General features: G+C 37.6%; 1 protein-coding gene across 1 annotated transcript; it reads right to left on the bottom strand.

Moving 5' to 3' along the window:
* Positions 1-5,394: 5,394 nt before the first annotated feature.
* LOC140858823 (la-related protein 6B-like) lies at positions 5,395-14,813 on the bottom strand. The gene is made up of 10 exons (XM_073260104.1): positions 14,326-14,813; positions 12,936-13,017; positions 10,686-10,780; positions 10,433-10,504; positions 10,258-10,337; positions 10,081-10,177; positions 7,512-7,559; positions 7,376-7,444; positions 6,192-6,332; positions 5,395-5,965 (listed from the first exon to the last, which is right to left on the bottom strand). Exons 1-10 carry the CDS (start codon positions 14,740-14,742, stop codon positions 5,702-5,704), a joined length of 1,365 nt encoding a protein of 454 aa, XP_073116205.1. The 5' UTR covers positions 14,743-14,813; the 3' UTR covers positions 5,395-5,701.
* Between the last annotated feature and the right edge of the window lie 819 nt (positions 14,814-15,632).

Raw genomic sequence — 15,632 nt, 5'->3', positions numbered from 1 at the left:
CCCGGACTTGCAGGAGGTTACCGAGATCGATGGAACCCTTGAGGAGGGCATTGCGGGACGCGACGTCGTAGAGGATGGCGAAGTTCAATTGGTAAGGAAGCCGAGCTGGGGGAAGGCGATCTCGCCTCTGCGGTCGTTCTGGAAAGAGGGCTTGAGCTTGGCGAGACGGTCGAAGAGATCTTGTGGAAGAACACCGAGCTGTCGCTGTCAAACTCCGACGTCAACCGGATCGCCGGCCGGGGGACGGGGAAGAAGCGCCGGCCGGAAGAATAAGGAGGAGGCGCCGTCGCCGGCGGTTGCGGAGGATTGGGTCCCCCATGGCGAGAGAACGGAGAGAGAGGAGAGGAGAAGCGTTCCGTGTTTTTTTTTGGTCTTTTTATTTTGACTTTTATCTGTTATTTATTGCTATATTCTCGGAAGACTGAAGAACGGAAAGAGGCTTTGGATTCTTTTGAAACGAAGTGCGGCGGGAAGCTGTTGGGGATAATTACCTTGTAGTCAGATGTCCTTTTTTTTTTTTTCTCTCTCTCTCTCTCTCTCTCTCTCTCTCTCTATGCTACGTGCAATGGTTAGGATCATCAAACTGAATGACGATAAATGAGCGAGAAAAATTGAACGGTGCTCTTGGAATACGGCACTATGATTGCCGACTGTTGGGTTATCAATTTATGTCATCGTCATCTTCGTCACTTGCAATAACTTATATTCAATTTTAAGCTTACAACTCGGGAAATCTCCTTTAAGTTATTGAACTATTAGATTTTGACTTAAGATAAATATAATTAAATTTAGTGAAAAATAAATCTTTGATGGTATGATTTGGATAAGATGTAAGACATTATTGTTATTGTTCAAATGTTAAAAAAGAGATTATACTTCAGCTTGATAAACTCTCTCTCTCTTTTTTTCTCCTCTCTATGCATATGTATATGTTTCATGTGTGAGCTTACACGTTGGCTCAAATTTGTCCTCTTTGGATTTTGATCAAGTTTTATTACATGTCCATTTTGGTCACGTTAATGTTTGTTACTTTGTTTGCCTATATTTAAGAAATTATTCGAATAATAATTTTTTTTCTATTTTGTTAAAGAGCATATAATAAGGAAATAATCTATGATTTTAAAGAGTATATACGTTAAAAAAAAAAAAGTTCAAGGAATAAAATGGTGAAATAATAAAGTAAATAGTATCCTACTTTTAGGACGCTGCATAAGGAAATATTTGTAGATTTTAAATTGTTTGAGGGACATATATGCCCATTTTAAACATTGAAAAGTTATATAAGCAAAAATATTCAATTCCTTTTTGTCAGTTTGGCATGTTTCTATACCTTGAACTACAGGAGCTACCTAGATGTCTTGCAAATATTATATAAAAATATTTGACATACACAACTTATGTAATTTATCTAGGGCAGAATTTAATGAATAACCATGATCCTAATGATTAAAGTTTCTTAAAAGTATAATAGATATATTTTCCATGAAGATAAAGAAAGTATATTTAAATATGATATATATAAATATAAAGGAAGTACATTTGTCAAAAATTTATGAGCATAAGTGGCAAAAATAAAATTCTTGGCCCATGCAGGTCTCGAACCTGCGACTGAGCTAACAGGCCACAATATATTCATCAAAATAAAATATTAATTAAATTTCATTATTATGTTTTAAGTCATTTCCCTTTCTTGCAAAGCTATTTCTATCACTCGTTGGCATTTATATCTCCATGCAAATCTGAACAATTAGGCACTCACTCATTAGCACCGAAGATCTGTTTCTCATCTATGCATACATACACGTACATATCTATGTATGTAGTTGTGCTTCTGATGTTCTCATCTATTTATGGTTCCATTTCCATCAACCATTTGTTGGAACCGTGAAGAGGCTCAATCTGGTTCCAGTCTTCATAATATTGGTTGCTGCCATATCAGTTGATGTTGTTCAACCCGCAACACTGACCCATAAACCGGGGCCATACATCCTTGATTTTTCTAAGAGTGATTATCATGAGAATCAAATGGAGTAGAAAAGTTAATCACTAGCCTGACCTGATAAGTATAACCCCCCACAGCTACCTCGATAAATTCATGAATGGCATCCAAATTGTCGCATAGAAATTGTAGATCAGAACTGGTTAGATCATCCCATGGAATGGTAGAGTGACTAGCACGTAGAGGGACTCCGAACCTAGCAATGATACTGGCTACAACATTCACATTCCAACAAATCAAAGGGAGGTTAAAAAGGCTTGCATTCACCTTGAATCTTGGATTAGTATGAACGCAAAACTTTGTTTCATCCCAGTGATTAACAACTAAAGAAAATCCATCTCCTCTAATACGTCCTAAGGCGACAAGAGACTGCACCACTTCATTCGAAGGACAAGCTACAAAGGAGGAGTTTTCTTTAGTAAGCTTTTTTGTTTTTCATGAACCCAGGGATCTAATTTTCCTTGACAAAGTAAGTGCAACATCATCTTCTTTCACGGAGCGGCCATAAGCCTCAACAAAGGCAGCATAATACAGATAGGAAGAGATATCGGAGGTAAAGGCCAACAACACCTTCGAGGTTCTAGATATGGCTGAAAACCAATTACCGTCAGTAGGATTTTCAGAAGAAAAAAAGGAGTTTGAGGGAGGCTTTGAGAGATTTCTACATTTTTTCTTTGTAGAAAGACCTACAGGTTGGACAGGAGAGGACTGGATATAAGAGGAAGGACCCTTCCTACATCTATTGAAAGGATGACCGAACTTGAGGCAGCTGAAATATTTGAGCGGGTTCGTACATGGTTGTTTGAAGTGCCCCACATCTTCACAGCGAAAACAGACTTCCTTTTTTTCAAAAAAAAAAACCGGAGAGGCAGATGATTGAGTGGTCGAATCAACTGTCGGATCAGATGACAAAGGAAAAGGGGAGCGGCGACCATATCTGTTAGACGGTGCTCGAAGATCGAAAACAGAAAAGCCTGAAAACAGTATCCTTGGAGATAAATGGCCGACACAGCAGAGTCTTGGTGTAGGACCGTCCGGGACCAATCTCGTTAGAGCTGTGAAGGAAGCAAGGAGGAGGTTTATTGTGTCATTATTTAACTCCTGCAATATGACCTATATGAAGAAGGTTAGATTGGCAAATTTTTGAAATATGAACCAAACTATTAATGGAGATGGGAAGGACAATTAGGTGGAATGAGAACCCAACTGAATGACTTTTGAAGAAGAAAAGATGAGGAAATGTGTTTAGAAGTTCCGGGCCAGGTTACCTGGAACTAACCAAATCTAAGATGTGGTTTGGATTAGCTTAGGCATATATATTACTAAATTGGATTACCTTAGATAAAGGTTGAGTTCAGGTTGAAGGCTCGGGAAATAAAACAATCAAATTCTAACTCACTTCTTAGTCCACCTAAGCATGTAGATCCTCCAAATCAACTAAAACCTCAACTAAATCAAGTTAATGTAGCTCAACTTAGCCGTAGTTGACTAAATTTTGCCTGTCCAAACCTAACTTAGACGAAACTATGTTCAAGTTATAAACAGTTGAACTGAGTCAGGTTTGGTTTCGATTGTTTGGATTCTGATTTGGATGCTCACAAAGCTTTGTAAGCTTTAATCAAAGCAAAGACATGTCTAGTCTCATAAACAACCTCTAATACATAGGTTTGAAATTAGATATAAAATTTCATAGCATACTTGTCTCTAAGTAAAACATCTTATCAAACTAATATGGAGATAATATCTTCTTTTTCTTGAAAGAAAATGCTACGGTTTATTCTGAACAAAAGAAATTATGAACATATCAACATAGGGTATAGAATTGCGCCAAGAAAAGATATCAGAAGCAAAGCTTTGCTACTACTTGCAACCATAAACTATAACTTTTAATTCTTCACTTATTAACTTTTTTTTTCATGCTTTAAAATTTTCATGATAAAATGGAACTGGGATAACTTTTTTATATGACTTCTTTGAAAAATTAGAATTTTTAAAAATATTTAGAGAAGCAGCTGCCATCTCCTTTGTTTAATATGTTGTAGCACCTAAGGATATAAATGGATCAATTTAGAACAAATGGTATATTTGAAAAAATTATCTTTTGGATCATATTTTCCTTTCTCAATTTGTGCTCAACGATGCTACTTGAATGGCTTGATAGTTAAAGGCAGAATAAAAAACCATGGAGATGATTTAATTCAACTCAGTTTTGCTTGCCCTAATCCCGATCTTACTGCATTGCAAGCCTATAAACTATAAAATACATTAATAGGAAGATATTATATGCCATTAATACGAAAGGATTGGCTTGCCCCAATCCCGCCCCGTTGGCACAGTAACAATATTCCTATTTCTATAAATAGTAGTTAATTTCTACAAATAGTTCTAAAAAGTCCGAGATAATCAAAATCTAAATATTTTTATAAATAGTTGTGGATTTTGAAAAATTAGAAGGACTAGTACTTTACCATGATGACCTATAAACCGTTGGAATTTTGTTAAGACCTTGAGATAATAATTTTTAAGTTTTGAAGAATGCTTTCAGAAGAGTTTGAAATTATCAAATTCTGATATTTTTACTAAAAAATGTCTTTACAAAATTAAAAGAAAAAAACTATTTAATCATATACCAAACATCATTATTTTCTCAATTCTCGACTAGAAAATACTTGGAAGCAGCATACCAGACAATAACCAGTAGCCTTTCAGAGTTGATCCCAAGACAAATTGATACAGATATCAGACTTTAGCAGTTCAAAAGACTAGCATCTTCCAAACATCGCTATTTTCAAAATTACAACTCTAACATGAATATCTTAAATAATATATACCAATGTAATCTTGATAGTTTTATTAAATTATGATAAATTATAACTTCTAATTCTATTACTGCATGTATACTCATGCCTACACTTTACCATTGATGTCAGATACATAAATTCAAGAATTTTGCACGAGGTCTGAAATGCATGTGCAAGGTCTTGACTGAATCATGGCTCAATGATCAAACTCAATCTAAAACTTTATTAAAAGCAGTGAAGTTCTACAAGGTACTTACATCTAACCTGTAAGAGCAACAATAGAAAGTGAAGAAATACTAGATGACACACAGAGAAATCATGCTCTTGGAAAATTCTACCAGCTTAACATCAAGTCATCAACCAATTCACAATATCAATGAACATACAAAATTCCACCATATAACCAAATAGATGCCTAAACACAGTTTATAATCCCCAGTGACGTTTAGATCCACCATATACTATCAATTTTTAGTAGGTCCAGAAACACACACAAGGATGTCCTTTGAGACTGACTCGCAACATAGTTTTATTGCATAGAACCATGACAAAGACAAATCCAGCATACATTATGTACCAGATATTGCGCTAAGATTTACGGTCCTGAATCACCTTGATCTTTTTATATATATGTATATACCAGAACTACCAATTAAAGGAGGTAAAAGAACAAAACAAAATACAAACACTGGATCTGCACCATGAGTTCAGAAACCCCAAGAAAAAAAAAAAGGAAAAAACTCCCAAGAGGTAGAAATGTAGGGGCCCGACTTTAAGTCTAATCAGCAAGTCCAAGGCATTTACCAAAACCAATGCCAGAGCTACAATAGCACTACAACACCTTTCTATCAACAACACACCAAACATATTTTTCACGGAGGAACTATTTATAGAGTAGTCCTTAAACCATACTGGCAGGGGTTACCAGCTTTCCCCGACCCATGGTGAATCCTCTTGTCCCATCTGGCATGCGAGGACCAGGAGGTTGCTTGTTAGCCATCACAGGTTGTTCAGTGTGGATAGGATGGCTCGAGGGTGGTGTGCCAATCATATGACTACCATTACGATTACTGTTGTACTGGCCACGTCCTCGACCCCTCCCTCCCCAGCCCCGACCTCTTCCTCGTCTCAAACCACCATCCTTTTCATTGAGAAGAGCCTCACCCTGTCCGAAAAAAATAATTAGAAAAACTATGTGAAAAGCTAGACTTAAGTTTAATTGGAATAAGAAATTGATCATTTTCGCTATAAAGAAAAGATGTATCGGATCTGGAACAGAAAACCAGGAAGGTAAACTGAACTTTGTTAGGTAAGAAACTAAATTCAGAAATTTGTTTGGTTATAAACTAAATTCAGTTAAATAAAATGAACCAGAAATTATGGCTCCTTACCACATGCTCATGTGATGCCTCAGATATTTGAGAAGGATCTTCCACCTGCTTCTCATTTGGCATGTTAGATGTGGAGACATCATCCTCTCCATCAATATCACCTTCATGCCCCTTTCTCCCTCGACCTGGCCCATGTTTTGTCTGGAGTTGCAATGGAGAAAAAAATCAGTAACAATTTGTATCTGAAAGATTTTCTTTGACCCTTCTAAAACCCTTTGAAGGAATGTTATTAAAGCATAGAAATGCACTTGATGTAAAAGAAAGAGAAAAAGCAAGAAACATCAATGGCAGTGGGAAATAGCAATCCAAATATGCTAGCAAGCTTTCAAGCCCTGTTTGCATAAGAAAATGGGTTAGAATATACCAATATTTACAAATATGCTTTAAATCAAGAAGATCAGATATTTTTCATAACATATTTACCTTTTTATTACAAACACATGTTCCAAAAGAATCAACATACTGTACTAATAATTTTGAAGTTTATCCTGATGTTGTGATGAAACATCACATGGTATCTTTACAATGTTTTACCATGTCCCTTCACTTATTCTACAAATTTGTAAAAGGTATCAGCACAATTTCAGTTCAAGAATTTCCCATCTATAACCCAAGAAGAGTCAGATATGGGAAGCCTCTCAAAATTTTGTTTGCAAATAGCAATCTAATGACAAAATGAATCATTATGGATTTACTAAACATATATCAGAAAAAGCAAACTAATGGCATGACTATGATTGCTGAGGAAGCGTTCAGAATGCCCCTTAATGATGCTTGAAGAATATTCCATACTTGAACAGGGACAGAGTGAAAATTTGAAGGGCATAACAGCACAGTATTCTAGTTGAAGTGTTTCCGATGATGCCCGCACATGCAAAGCCAAGTTCCATTTAAAAGGTGACTTGGGGTAATCCCTGGGAATCATGGGATTGTAGGATCTGCTAACTCCCTTTCCATTTTCTGGTACATAACTCCCTTTCCCTTTGTCTCCATTTTTCAGTTCAACTTAAGGCTTCCCAGCACATGCATGAAATATCCTACTGATACAACAGCAGGACAGGCAAATACCCCTTCACTGAAGCATTCTTTTATGATCAATGAAAGAATCCTTCCAAAGAGTAAAGATGGCATCTGATGGAAGATGCATGTCTATACAATTGCAAAGCAAAGATAAATGTCAATACCATGCATTTAAGCAGCAAACGAACTCGGAGCCCACTTCTCCAGTTCCTCTCATCATTAAGTTCAGAAACCTGCATGCCAGGAATACCAATATGACTACAATATAATGTGACAAGAATACACAAACCTAAAACTTACTGCTTTCTCAGCATCCTCAACAGTCTCGTACTCGACAAATGCATGCAACTGTACATGAAATAAAAAAAAAAAAAATCAAAACATGAACGTGAGTGGAGTTTCATACACGAACATACACATGTCTATGCTACATTACAAAAAGGAACATTTCTAAGCAGGCTATCTACAAGTCTTACCCAAGAAATTGAGTCTAAAACATACTGAAATTACAATAGGCTTTAAAGAAAACAATACAACTCTTCTAATCTTTAAATGTACGAATATCAACCTATACTTCAACAGTAGAATTTTAATCATGAAGACTTGAAATATGTTTGCAAATGTCAGATCCATGAGTTAAATGCTTTGCTGCTCCACAAAAAATCACATATGTGACAAGGTAGACAAATCCGCGTAACAGGCTAATAAAAACAACTACAAAGCTATAGTACATAATCCCACACATATCCCATGAATCAGGAAAAAAAGGATGTTGGAGCATAATTGGAAAAGGCCGTCTATTTTTTTAACAGTTGCATGTGTATGAAGTATGAACCATGAAGAATGAGAATAAATGACAGCCCAAGCATTCATTTATGCACCCATTTGTATATAGCTTATGCAAGATATTTATTTGGATGGCAGTCTGACATTTTAACAGAGTTTGAATAAATCCTGTTTATGCATCACATTACTCTTTCATGCCTTGCACAATTGCATGGCAGAAAAAAAGAAACAAATATATTCAAAATCAAAAAGTAATTTTGATATCCACAAACCCCTTCTAAATATGTATTTCATTACATTCTTCTTGGCAGGTGACGTATGCCATTATAATGTACTTACATCAAAAATTCTGTATGGCTGTAAAAAAAAAATTCATGGTAATTGTGGTATGCTTATGCATATAGACCAGTTTTGTATCATGTACGCATGAAGTCATTTCCCTTAATAGTGTAATGATAAGAATTACTGCTGCTTCATTCCTTCAAAAAATATAGTATCAGAACACATTAAATCCTTCATTAAAACTTCAAAAATACTCATAAATCATGGCATTCATAGCCCCTCCATGGCAGGATTAGGATCTTGCATCATCATTTCTGTGCCCATGTCATTGCCTGATTTTCAAAGCATTACCAAGATTCAGAAACCCAAAATCATCGTGGAAAGTTTGCTGGATCCCAACCAAACCTACATTTTGTTTCAGCACCAGATCCCTTTATAATGTTCCTCCTTCTCAAGCTGACTAATACTGACTGTTAAATTTCCCAGACGCTACCATTACTATCAATCATTTCAAACCTGTAAGGCTTCTATAAAGAGTCATCTGGCCACTAAGATTTAAATGTGGGCGGTATGAGAATCCTAGCAAGTATGCATTTTGTTTCGACCTCATCTGGCCTAAGATAAATTTTAAATGGTGTTTTTATCCTAACTCATAATGGAATGGAGGAAAAGGATTCATGTAGCCGACAATAATGAGTTAGGGATTAACGCTTAGTTGAGTTGAGTTGAATTGAGTTGTTTTTAATCTGAAATCATCATTCAAACATCTGTTTGCTATGCGATTAATTTGCTTTGATGTTTTTGGATGATTGCTGGCCTTCCAACCAGTATGCAGTTAACTTGAACCTAAATGGAAGCCGTGTTGCCAAAGATGCTACTTTCAGTCATAATGTTATCTCAGGTCTAGTTATTGTAAAAACCTTTCTCCCAATTTGATAATCATAATTTGGTCTTACTAACTTTGCAGCTCAAAGTAAGCAAGTATGTTTGGGTAAGAAGTCATGGTTAAACAATCTTAGAGGTTATGGTAGGCTTATTATCTCCTACACAACTAGCAATCATAAGAATAGTTGCTGCAAAGCATTACCATTATCTGATGATCTTGGCACAGCCGGTACTTCTGTAGAATTACTAGAAGCATGAGAGGAAGAACATCTCCTCAAGATTATGGTCCATACTTTTGCTTAGACATTCGTGGGACCATAATTTTGCTTGTTACTGTCTTCCACTCATCTCATTTTAAAAATGGTGAACTCAATGCTTTGTTATTTCTAGCTGCTCTCGTTCACTCATGTTGATACTAAGCCTGCCATATGGTTCCTCCATTGTTCAGTTCACCAGTCACCACTGCATTTACTTATTCCTGTTTTGAGCTTGTTTAGCATGATCTCATATTAAGAAGCACAATAGCGTTGCGGTGGTTTCTAATACATGAGTCATGTGAAGCTCTCTCTTGGCACAATGTCCCCCTACTTCTGTATATAAAGCACTGATGAGTCATGTACATCTATTCTTCCTTAATTTTGAAAAAATATATGTACATACACCCTTTCAAACTGAAAAGATCTTATATAAAATCCTAAACATGGAAAAAGTATAAACAATGGCCCAAACAGAAAGGACATATCCTTTAAAATTATTCCCTACGACTGGTTATGTCAAAAGCATAATTTATACAATAAATGCAGAGAACCACAGCTTAAGCACTCATCATATAAGCTTGATCTGGAAGTATGATGTATCGCCTAAACAATGTAATATGTTGATCAAATAAAAATTATTAACAGATAAAGATGCATACCCTGTTGCCAAAAAGCATATCAAGCTTTGTTGGTTTGTTAGTTTGAGCAGTTGTGCCATTTGAGGTCTGAGGATAGCATGTACGGATTGTATTTACACTGCATCACAACATTGATTTTAAGCAAACGATGTTGAAAAATTATTGATAGCAAATTTACACATGGAAAGAAACCTCTACCTCCCGACTGCAGAGAAAACCTTCATGAGGTTTTGGTAACAATGATCCTCAGGTAGATTTTCAGCCACAACAATGCGTGACTGAAAGGAAAAAAAGGGAACAAACAAACCCATTATTTATACTCAGAGCACATAAAAGTGATGAATAAGTCCAAACAGAACTGACTATATGTAACCTGCAATTCTTCCATATCTAGTTCAGTAAAAGGCTGTTGACGTCTAACTTTCTTTCCATCATCACTAACGACCTGCAAAATAACCATATCAGAGGTATGATAGATGGCATTATGACAACATAATACTGGCATAAGTGTAATATTGATGACTAGACTAGTAAATGTGTTTGTATCAGCACAACTGGGGGAAGGAGAGTTTGATTGGCATATATGTTGTGAATTAAAACCAGGTAAACATGGCCGAAGAACTTACAAGTTTTGATGATGTCCGGAGAGCCATAGCCAGCAGAGAGTTGTTGTGAACCAGGGCTTTGATTTTCTTAAATGCTGCAATGACGGATATTGGCACTGCACACAAAATAATGGTAATTTTAAATAACTAGGCCAATCAAAGCAGGCAGCCTAGATTTTCCTTTTTATTACTTTTCAGTAGATCAGATATATCATATTGCAAAAGGAGAGTGCATCCATGTATATTTTTGAGAGGAACAAGTCATACAACCATTCAATTTTTAAGAATAAGCAAAGGAACATTCCTTGTTTAGCTTGTTTTAACCACTGCTGAGCATGTTTTGGACTGCAAATTAAACCAGGATTGATGACCAAGCAAACCATAATACACCATCCACTGCAGAACTGTATTGTGATGGTGGTAGCGTTGTTGGATCAGTATTAATATTTTTATTGGTCTTTTTACAGTGCCATTCATTGTCTTTATTCTCTTTCTTGAAAGCAATGTTTGCTAAACCATAACGAACTAACCAGTTCAGAGCGTACCGAACTAGACCAGTAAGTCACCGACATGGTTCGGTCAATCAAATCAAGATGCTATAAATCCCTATCCCTCTCCCAAAGCCCTCTCCAGCTCTTCCAACATCCTTGAAGCCCTCACCTCCCCCTCTCCGACTCTCATAACTCCTCCGTCCTCTGTCCTTCGATGACCCATAGCATCCTATCCATATCTAACAACAATAACAACATCCTAGCAGGGTGGGTCCTCTCTCTCACGGTCCTTGCTGCCGGATCCAGAGTCATCAGATGGCTCAATGCCCTCGAAGCCCCCGCATCCCCTATCTCTTCGTCTCCCGCCTCCTCCTCTGACCCTATCCTCTAATAACAACATCCCATCCATGTCCGATGACAATGATGGGGCCCCAACCAGGTGAGTCCTCACTCTCCTAGTCTCCATCGCCACATCTGGAGTCCTCAGCCTCTCTCTCACTCTCCCCCCAACTCCTCTCCTTCTCCTTCTCCCTCTCCCTCCCCCCTAGTGCAGTACAATATGTGCTAGTACCACACCAAACAGGTCGCCGATTGGTACGACTCCCAATCCTGATTCAGCAAACCTTGCTTGAAAGCATTTGAGATAAGGAAAAAAAAAAAAAAAGCTTTACACCAATACTTCTATGATTTTGTTTCAGTTAGAAAATAGTTTTCTATGGAATATTAACCATCTCTTGATTAAATGGGGAAGTAACATACAAGCGTTAATTCGTGCTAGTTCTCTTGTGCAAAACTTTGTGATATGGTTTTGTATTTTGTGGGGTCTTTGCTATGGATGTTTTTCAAAAGGATTTTACTTGAAAATTGACAATATTAGAAATCAGCTATGTTAATATCTTACAACTTTTGGATCAAAGATCATCATTGTTATGTACCAAAAAAAAAAAAGAAAAGATCATTATGTTGGACAATTTGTTGGGCTGAAAGATCGATCCTGGAATTACAATATTTTGAGCATCATATTTTCCACCTTTCAAAGGATTGTCGCATGTTAAAAAACAATGTACATTGTGTGTTTAACCAAACTTAAATACTTAACAACCACCCTTCCCAGCACATATTGTGCATGGGTGAAATATATTATGAAAGCTTTAATTCAACTAGATAGAGACAAAAAAAAAATATTATTGATCCCACAATTCTTAACTTTTTTTTAATAGTGTATTTTAAATGAGTTGTGGTACCCATTTTGTGAATGTGGTTGGAGAAATATAATTTAACAAGCATGAACACACTTTAAAGTTTTAACCCCTAAAAAATAAATAAAGGCTACCATGATCCTCTATGCAACTGATAGCCTTAGTCCCAATTTTTTTTGCTACTCATCAATAGAGATTCCCCCTTAAGCCCATCCATTATTGTTCATGGGACTAGTAGATGTTATCCCTTGCCACCCTCAAGAAGGAATCCCACAGAAATCTGCTAACACCCTACTCACCTAAGGTGTGATAGATAATATAGGGGTCTAAAATTCTAATATAGCTCACTTTCAATTTGTTTTGGGAACATTATAATTGAATGTCTATAGCATGACCAGTTTAGAGTTTAAAAAATATTTGCACGTTGATCATGATTGTTGGAGATAAGCTTACCTATTAAAAAAGAGCTGACAAGAATTAAATTCTATACATATCTCAGATCTCACCAAAAAATATAAAACATAAAATCAAAAGAAATGAAAATTAAAAAATTAAAATCTAATTAACAAAAATTATTTTACCAAATCCCTCTGGATCTTTACTAATGAACCTCATCAGGTGTTCAGTGGTAGCCAAGTTTACATCACTGAAATAATACTCCACCTGCAAATTTCAAAAAATGAATCTTGTTAAAAAAAAGAAAAAGAAAAAAAAGAAAGCTATATTCAGATAGCATGATCTTACAAAATCATACATACAATTGAATTTTGCATCAGAAACTAATTGTGTTTGCAGCATAAAGCTAGGGTAAAAAAAAAATGAGTTACATAGCCAGGAAAACAACAGCCAATATGAGCGATAGCAATTCTTATAGTTATTTCTTACAAGTAAGAACATGTTCGGCTACTTTATATCCAAAGAATTTTATTTAACAGTTAAAAAGGGGGGGAAATCAGAGAAGAGGTAAATTCAACAAGAAGCCATCATACTCTAATCCACTTTTTCAGAAAGTACTACATCAACTTGAGAGTCCATTGTAAAACGTGTACAAGTTTAATCAGAATGGATTGTAGAGCAACCAACTAAGCTGATCCTATCCAAAATGAGGACCACCAAGTATTTAAAAAAAAGGTTTCAAAAAGCATATCGACATTGTTATAGGTCAGTTGTACTCAGGCATTTCGGACAAATTTACACTATCTACCACACAAAGGCACACCATTCATTAGAAGCTCAGTTATAAACTCAATGTGCAGTTTTTATCACTTGGCTATGAATTAAGCCAACAAATATGGGATTCAACAAGGTTCCTCAAGTTAACTCAAGCACAATAGAAACCAAAACTATGATTATGCCACAAATAGTAATTTGAGTCATGTCAACTTGACAGTCAGTTTGCTCCGAAAAAGAGAGAGAGAGAGAGAGAGAGAGAGAGAGAGAGAGAGGCTCCTAAACCACAGCACTGAAATGCTATTCATTACATGTCAATCAAGTATTGAAAGCCAAACACGTTCAGAAAATCATAGAAAACAATTCAAATGGTCACCTGGTGCCCAATAGCATAGGAGCGAGATTTCTACAGTAGACAAAGGTTTAAAGCCTTATAAAGAGGATTTGTTTGTTCAAATATCACTCCCAAAGAGGTCATACAGTAAAGAAACGAGCTTTCTTGTGCTGAAAATGGTAGAGACCATATAGATACAAGCACTTTGTTGGATATCTTGACAGAACCTGGATGGATAGATTGGCTAAAATTCCATAAAGATTGGTTCCACTGCTAGAATTCTACATAAAACTACAACCAATTGATAATGATTCTCCTAATTAGCTAGTCACTCCGTCTATCATATCCATCAACTCAAAACCTATCCTTTGTAGTTGTTCTTTCAAGCATATGACATACTACACTAGACTCTAAAAACAGAATTTGGGAACACAAAATTAAAAGAAAGAATTCGAGAAATCACTCACCTGCTTCGTAATCTTCTGAATAACTTCTTCCGAGAGTCCCTCCCTTGCCGGCGGAGCAGGATCCAGATCGGCCGGACCCGGAACCGTCTCCTGCTCCCCAAACCCCGCACCCCCTCCACCACCATAGTACTCGAACGAGCCCGGCACCGGAGCAAAAAACGTCGGGCTCGGCGGCGCTGGGTGGTAGACCTGCATCACCGGCGTCGGGCCGTGGTGGATCGGCACCACCCGCGGCTTGCGGGCATCGATCCGATCCGCGGCCGCCGACCGGGGGACAAACTCGGGCGCCTTGGCGTTGAGGCGGCTGGAGGAGGCGGTCCGCGAGAGGGCAGGATCGCCGGAATCCGCCGCCGATCGCTCGCCGGAGGCCCGATCTTCGGAGATTTCTAGGGTTTGGTGGAGGATTTCGTGGGCCATTTACCTTTCTTGGTGTAGGGTTTTAAAGCCCCAGAGGGCGGAGAATAGCGGAGAGGAAATTCTCAGAGCCAAGAGGGCTTCGTTCGTGGGGTATTTATAGGCTGACCCACGAAAGACGCCGACCCGGACGGGAAAGTTGGGTCGGAAGACCAAAGCGGTTTTCAAACGATACCGTATTAAATAAAATCACCCTTTTCTTTTAATTTATCTACTAAAATGCCACCACTTCCACTACGTTGTGATTTGCTGGTGGCTGGATTACGTTTTCTGGAGTTGAAACCTCGGGTGGCCGTCGGATGGTTTAAAGTAGGAGTGGGTTGGGTGAGTGCGGTGGAGCCCCGAAACAAGATGATTGGCCGATCGCGGTGCACGGGATCCGTTGGATCTGATCCTCTGTGAGATCTGACGGTCAATGGATCGCAACAACCGGGGAACTCATCTGGGTCGCGTTTCGTTTGCGCCACCGACACCTTTTCATCCTTGTGAGTTGTGAGATGGGAAGCTTTCCTCGTACCGCAGTCGTCTTACCAAATTGTTTCACTGCACTGCGGGAAAAGTGCTTCGGCGCCTAACAAGTGAACCTGCATGACATGTGGGAGGGCGTAATTGGTTGTTGGTGCCAATAAATCTACCTAATTACACTAATTGTTTCTTCAAATGCGGTATGCCAGCTGTGCGGGTTGGCTATACCGCGGTTATCCAGAAGGATACTGCAATTCACATTAAGAACTCAAGTTTCAGAAGGATTGTCCAGTAGGGTACTATATGGATTATCAGGATAGGATTATTTTGTTATTATTTTAGCATCTCGCCGAGGATGTTTAAAATATCTTTTGTCCCCAATATTAGAACAGCATGTCCAATCCTATAAAAAAAATTGGGACAGATCT

Source organism: Elaeis guineensis, chromosome 1 (assembly GCF_000442705.2).
Source record: "Elaeis guineensis isolate ETL-2024a chromosome 1, EG11, whole genome shotgun sequence".
NCBI classification, from domain to species: domain Eukaryota; kingdom Viridiplantae; phylum Streptophyta; class Magnoliopsida; order Arecales; family Arecaceae; genus Elaeis; species Elaeis guineensis.
This window is presented reverse-complemented; position numbering and strand designations above follow the sequence as displayed.

Coding starts and splice junctions, on each gene's coding strand:
- LOC140858823 (XM_073260104.1), bottom strand. CDS start 14,742: ATGGCCCACGAAATCCTCCACCAAACCCTAGAAATCTCCGAAGATCGG. Junction 10,338..10,432: donor TAGATATGGAAGAATTGCAG/GTTACATATAGT, acceptor TTTTCCTTTCAG/TCACGCATTGTTGTGGCTGA. Junction 6,333..7,375: donor GTTTGCTGCTTAAATGCATG/GTATTGACATTT, acceptor TTGCAACTCCAG/ACAAAACATGGGCCAGGTCG.